At 39.3% G+C, this 6000-nt stretch overlaps 1 protein-coding gene across 4 annotated transcripts in view; it reads right to left on the minus strand.

Annotated features, from left to right (window-relative positions):
• kirrel1b (kirre like nephrin family adhesion molecule 1b) overlaps positions 1-4364 on the minus strand; it is a 59946-nt gene extending 55582 nt beyond the window's left edge. For 3 of the 4 annotated variants that reach the window (XM_046876243.1, XM_046876242.1, XM_046876240.1), the window contains exon 1: positions 3979-4364. In XM_046876243.1, the coding sequence (XP_046732199.1) occupies positions 3979-4030 (52 nt within the window). In that variant the 5' untranslated portion in view covers positions 4031-4364. The remainder of the gene's footprint in view (positions 1-3978) is intronic. The other variant, XM_046876241.1, reaches the window with a different exon arrangement.
• Between the last annotated feature and the right edge of the window lie 1636 nt (positions 4365-6000).

Raw genomic sequence — 6000 nt, forward strand, 5'->3', positions numbered from 1 at the left:
AGGGCCTCTTTCCTCTAACCTCTCTTATCAACAAGATGTTTCCACCTTCACTGATATTTCACCTGACATTCTATGTAAACTCCAGAAATATTAGTATGTGAAAATCCCAGAAAATAAAGACTTTCTGTAATACTCAAACCAATCTATTTAGTATTAATATCTATGACACAATCAAAGTTACAGCAATTACACCATTTCATTTGATGTAAACATTACCCAAAAGAACTTGACCTGTACTGTATATGCATAAGTGTTTTTGCATTACATTGAGACACATTATTGATTATTGATTAGATATATGCATGACTGTGTGCGTTTACTGGTGGTCCTAATGAAATGGATGGTGAATGTATCAACACAGTGTCCTCAATTCCTAAAACCTTCCTATTTTATACTCAATATTAACACATGCATCAAACTTAAATACAAACCCGATTCCAAAAAAGTTGGGACACTGTACAAATTGTGGATAAAAACAGAATGCAATGATGGGGAAGTTTCAAATTTCAATATTTTATTCAGAATACAACATAGATGACATTTCAACTGTTTAAACTGAGAAAATGTATCATTTCAAGGGAAAAATAAGTTGATTTTAAATTTCATGGCATCAACACATCTCAAAAAAGTTGGGACAAGGCCATGTTTACCAGTGTGTGGCATCCCCTCTCCTTTTTTTACAGCAGTCTGCAAACGTCTGGGGACTGAGGAGACAAGTTGCTCAAGTTTAGGAATAGGAATGTTGTCCCATTCTTGTGTAATTCAGGCTTCTATTTGTGCAACTGTCTTAGGTCTTCTTTGTTGCATCTTCCTCTTTATGATGCGCCAAATTCTTTCTATGGGTGAAAGATCTGGACTGCAGGCTGGCCATTTAAGTACCCGGATCCTTCTTCTACACAGCAATGATGTTGTAATTGATGCAATATGTGGTCTGTCATTGTCATGTTGGAAAATGCAAGTCTTCCCTGAAAGAGACGACGTCTGGATGGGAGCATATGTTGTTCTAGAACTTGGATATACCTTTCAACATTGATGGTGCCTTTCCAGATGTGTAAGCTGCCCATGACACATGCACTCATGCAACCCCATTCCATCAGAGATGCAGGCTTCTGAACTGAGCACTGATAACAACTTGGGTTGTCTTTGTCCTCTTTAGTCCGGATGACATGGCGTCTCAGTTTTCCAAAAAGAACTTCAAATTTTGATTCGTCCGACCATAAAACAGTTTTCCACTTTGCCACAGTCCATTTTAAATGAGCCTTGGCCCAGAAAAAAAACGCCTGCGCTTCTGGATCATGTTTAGATATGGCTTCTTTTTTGACCTATAGAGTTTTAGCCGGCAACGGCGAATGGCACGGTGGATTGTGTTCATCCACAGGTTTCTGGAAGTATCATTCCTGTATGTGATGCAGTGCCGTCTAAGGGCCCGAAGATCACGGGCATCTAGTATAGTTTTCCGGCCTTGCCCCTTACGCACAGAGATTGTTCCAGATTCTCTGAATCTTTGGATGATATTATACACTGTAGATGATGATAACTTCAAACTCTTTGCAATTTGTCTCTGAGAAACTCCTTTATGATATTGCTCCACTATTTTTCACTGCAGCTTTGGGGGAATTGGTGATCCTCTGCCCATCTTGACTTCTGAGAGACACTGCGACTCTGAGAGGCTCTTTTTATACCCAATCATGTTGCCAATTGACCTAATAAGTTGCAAATTGGTCCTCCAGCTGTTCCTTATATGTACATTTAACTTTTCTGGCCTCTTATTGCTACTTGTTCCAACTTTTTGAAATGTGTAGCTCTCATGAAATCCAAAATGAGCCAATATCAATTTTAAAATGTCTCACTTTCAACATTAGATATTTTATCTATATTCTTTTGTGAATTTAATATAAGTTTATGAGATTTGTAAATTATTGCATTCATTTTTTATACACAATTTGTACAGTGTCCCAACTTTTTTGAAATCGGGTTTGTAGAAATCTTTAAGTAGTACAAAAATAACTTTTTAAAGTATTTTTCTTGGAAAAAAAAAAAAAATGCAAAAGCAGCAGTGTGATCTGTGGGATGGTGGGCTTGACCAGGGCACAGCCTTTTAAAGTTTAAGAAAGAACAGCAAGACACTAATGAAAAGAAAACTTCATTTTAACTTTATACCTCCTCCTATCCTCCTATTATTTTGTCCAGTGTTTATTTTTGAGAGGTTCCTCCCACCCAACTAATCTCTCCATCTCTCCATCCTTTTACCCCTCTATAATAGCACGTGTGTCACTCACGTTTCTCTGTCTCCCAATTTCCTCAGTTGATTCCACCACTTCTTAAAAGATAGCAGACTACTACAAAAATAACCTTATTACTAAGTCTTTTTGTTGCTTATTCTCTTAGTTTTACCATGAAAACTAATACAGCTAGGTGATGAGGCATCTGCAGGCACTATACATCCCAATATGACATTTTTCTGGCAAAGCACATGTAGCCTGCTAAAATGTGTCCTATACAAAGAAAATTCATTTTATGAAATTAAAGGACATTCAAAAATGTTTCATATATTAATGTTTCATATATTTAGCGTTCATGTATAATATGATCATTCTGCATGAATGTGATCATACTTTATTGCCCATTTCAGCAGATGCTGATACACCTACAATTTGGTTCTCTTTGTAGGTGAACATAAAGACTGTACCTTGTCTATGGTGCACACTTTGTACCCTAGCAGTCATATAGCCTGTCTCGCTAAAAGAATGGTTGGACATTTGCTCATTATACCACCGACACTGCCATGGTAGTGGCATGTGATTTTGACAAATTGTGCCTAGCAACAGATGGGCTTCAGTACGTATTTGTGCACTTGCAAATATTAAAGTGCCAAATAAATCCATTGTGATCCCGAGTTATAACCCTGAATCCACGGCGGAATTTAGTCTATATCCATTAGTCAGTTTATTAGAATATTGTGCACAAAGGTGGAATCGTGTAAAGCGCGGGACTTGTTGGGTGGGGAACAGCAGTCGTCCTTTATTCCACGCGCCCTTATTAAATGTCCCGCCATCATGCCCTTCGAGTCGGGAATAAAGCATCTGGAGAAGTGAAACCGCGCAGGACAATCGCCCACATTTCTGTACATTATAGACATTATATGAAGAATAATATGGAGGGGTAACGAGCATGCAGAAACTGAACACCGTTAGCTGGAGAAAGAGTGTAATGTCGCGAATATTGCGAATATTCAAACCTCCGTGTAACGTTACACCTGCTATGCTATATATATATATATATATATATATATATATATATATATATATATATATATATATATATATATATTCGCACACACACACACACACACACACACACCTTGAAAATAACCGGACACTAAAAGTTAATTGAACAGTGGGTGTTAAATCGCGCACGGGAACGAGCCAGTCGGCGCGAGACTCTAAGGCGTGTAGAGCAGCGGGTCTGTCCGCACCGGTCCCGCCGGATACGCACACGCACACACGCACACACACTAAAAGCAGTGATACTTGACAGAGACGTTATATATTTTAACATAGGCAATTGCATGTATCAGGTTCTAGCCTGTGCACTGACATGTACACACATGTATAAAAGCCAAATAGACACGCACCATATCTGGAATAACAGTAATTAGGCCCAGTAGTCTAACAACATTGCTGACAGTAACTGAAGACAAAATAATACAATTATCTACATACAGTAAATTCATTCAAGGACTGGCCCCTAAAACCTGACTTACAAATAAAAATGAGGAATAAATTAATAGAGAGAGAGAGAGAAAGAGAGTGAGAGAGAGAGAGAGAGAGAGAGAGATATGAACAATTAAATGATGAAAGGTACATTGCAAAAAATAATACAAAGGAAAATTAATTTAAAAGACGCAGGATTCATGCGCTATTTTCATGCCAGCGTATAATTTGTCTTTGAGAGAACACGCAGCTTTCGAGCCTTTACCTTTGTTCACGTGAACACCGACGGCCAAAGTTAAGATGTAAAACCATGCCATAGCTGCAAGGCGCGCCGGCACAAACCCGTCCGTCCCACCGCTGCTAACAAAAACGTCAATTCATCTCTGTCTCAGGTTCACACTCTCCGATCAGCGATCATTTAAGTAATGACACAAAGCGTGTCTCTGCAAATGTCCCTCCGGTTCACTGTGCTGAGTGCGGATCCCCGTCCCATTGTGTGTGCGTGTGTGTGTACGCGCGCGCGGGCGCGTGTGTGCGTGCAGTCTCCTGTAGCTCTGTCGCTTTTGATTTCATTCACTCCATCATTAACGAAACAAGTCCTCGAAACAGACCGCACTCTATTCTCTCCCTCTCCTGCAATTGCGTTTCTCAATATCATTTGGAGGGTAACAGCGGCGTTCAGGGTTTAGCGACTGCGTGCGGTACTGCAGCCTCCCTCCCTCTCTCTCTGCCCCCCCTCTCTCCCTCCCTCCCTCCCTCCCTCCCTCCTCTCTCTCTCTCTCTCTCTCTCTCTCTGTCTCTCTCTCTCTCTCTCTCTCTCTCTCTGCCCCCTCTCTCCCTCCCTCTCTCTCTTTCTCTCTCTCTCTCTCTCTCTCTCTCTCTCTCTCTCTCTCTCTCGTCCTTTGTTAGTTTTCAATGTCAAAGATGGATAACGAGCGACAGTTAGATGCCCGTCATTAAGGCACTGGAAAGACCTGGTGGTGTGTGAAACAGGTGTCTTGGCCAGAAATGGATTTTATGGGTATAAAGGCTGAAGACTGGACAGAGTTTCTGTAAGTCTGAAACTAGCTGCACATTTTCCCACTGGTTATGTTTCATTGATTTGTATAAAATCAATATTAATATGTAGAAATGTTATTTCAATAAGACCAAGTCATGTTCACATAAGCAGCCACACCATATATACAAAATCTGAAAGCAGTGGTGGGCCATTGTGGCCAGCAAGGCCTATTTTGTCTACTTGTTTTACGTTTTCATATATTTTTATCCATATAAATATGTTTTACAGTATTCCCAATAGTCTATTCTCTTCATTTCATAGTGTTTTTCTCAGCACAACTAAGTGTAACTTTACTTTAGAATTTCTATTCAATCAGATTTCAGCCATCATATCACATTTTACCAAGTTCAAAGGAATTTGCTGTGAGGCCTTAAGAATCAGTGGTGCGGGTGCCTGCAGCACAAAGTGCATGAGAATTAAGCAGTTGCTTTGACCAATTGGCCACATCTGGGCCATCTAGCAGGCATACAGTAACATTGGCACATCCTTTGATTGGATGGTCAGAAAATGCACTTGTCAGACTGCACAAACCACATCTCTAGCAAACTACACAAGCTCATATATATTCATGTGGATTTAATAGCTTTTTTCATTTCACAATAACTGACATCGTGATGGCTAAAGATTATGTATGTGGATGGTGCAACTGTGGCTGCAGTAAAAAGACTTGTTGAATTGTGTTCATTGGGTTTCTTGTTCTAGTAATGGCATTCATTGTATGTGATGCAGTACTATAAATATTTCATTTCTTATAATAATAATATTAATGTTTTCTATAGGTGTGGCATCATAATGATGGTATTAAGAGGTGGATTGATTCACATAGGACATCACTAAAGGCCTAGGTATGAAATCCATAGCCCACCACTGCCTGCCAGAATGAATATGATGCTGTGTGTCATAGGGACAATAAAATTGTAAAATATCTAAAAAATTATTTTATACATTAACATTATATATACAGTGGTGTGAAAAAGTGTTTGCCCCCTTCTTGATTGTCACACTTTAATGTTTTAGATCATCAAACTAATTTAAATATTAGTAAAATATGACAAGTGAACACAACATGCAGTTTTTAAATGAAGGTTTTATTATTGAGGGAAAACAAATTCCTAAACTACATGACCCTGTGTGTAAAAGTGTTTGCCTCCTAAACCAAATAACTGGTTGGGCCGCTCTTAGCAGCAACAACTGCAATCAAGCGTTTGCGATAACTTGCAATGAGTC

The sequence above is a fragment of the Silurus meridionalis genome, chromosome 20 (assembly GCF_014805685.1).
Source record: "Silurus meridionalis isolate SWU-2019-XX chromosome 20, ASM1480568v1, whole genome shotgun sequence".
Lineage (NCBI taxonomy): Eukaryota > Metazoa > Chordata > Actinopteri > Siluriformes > Siluridae > Silurus > Silurus meridionalis.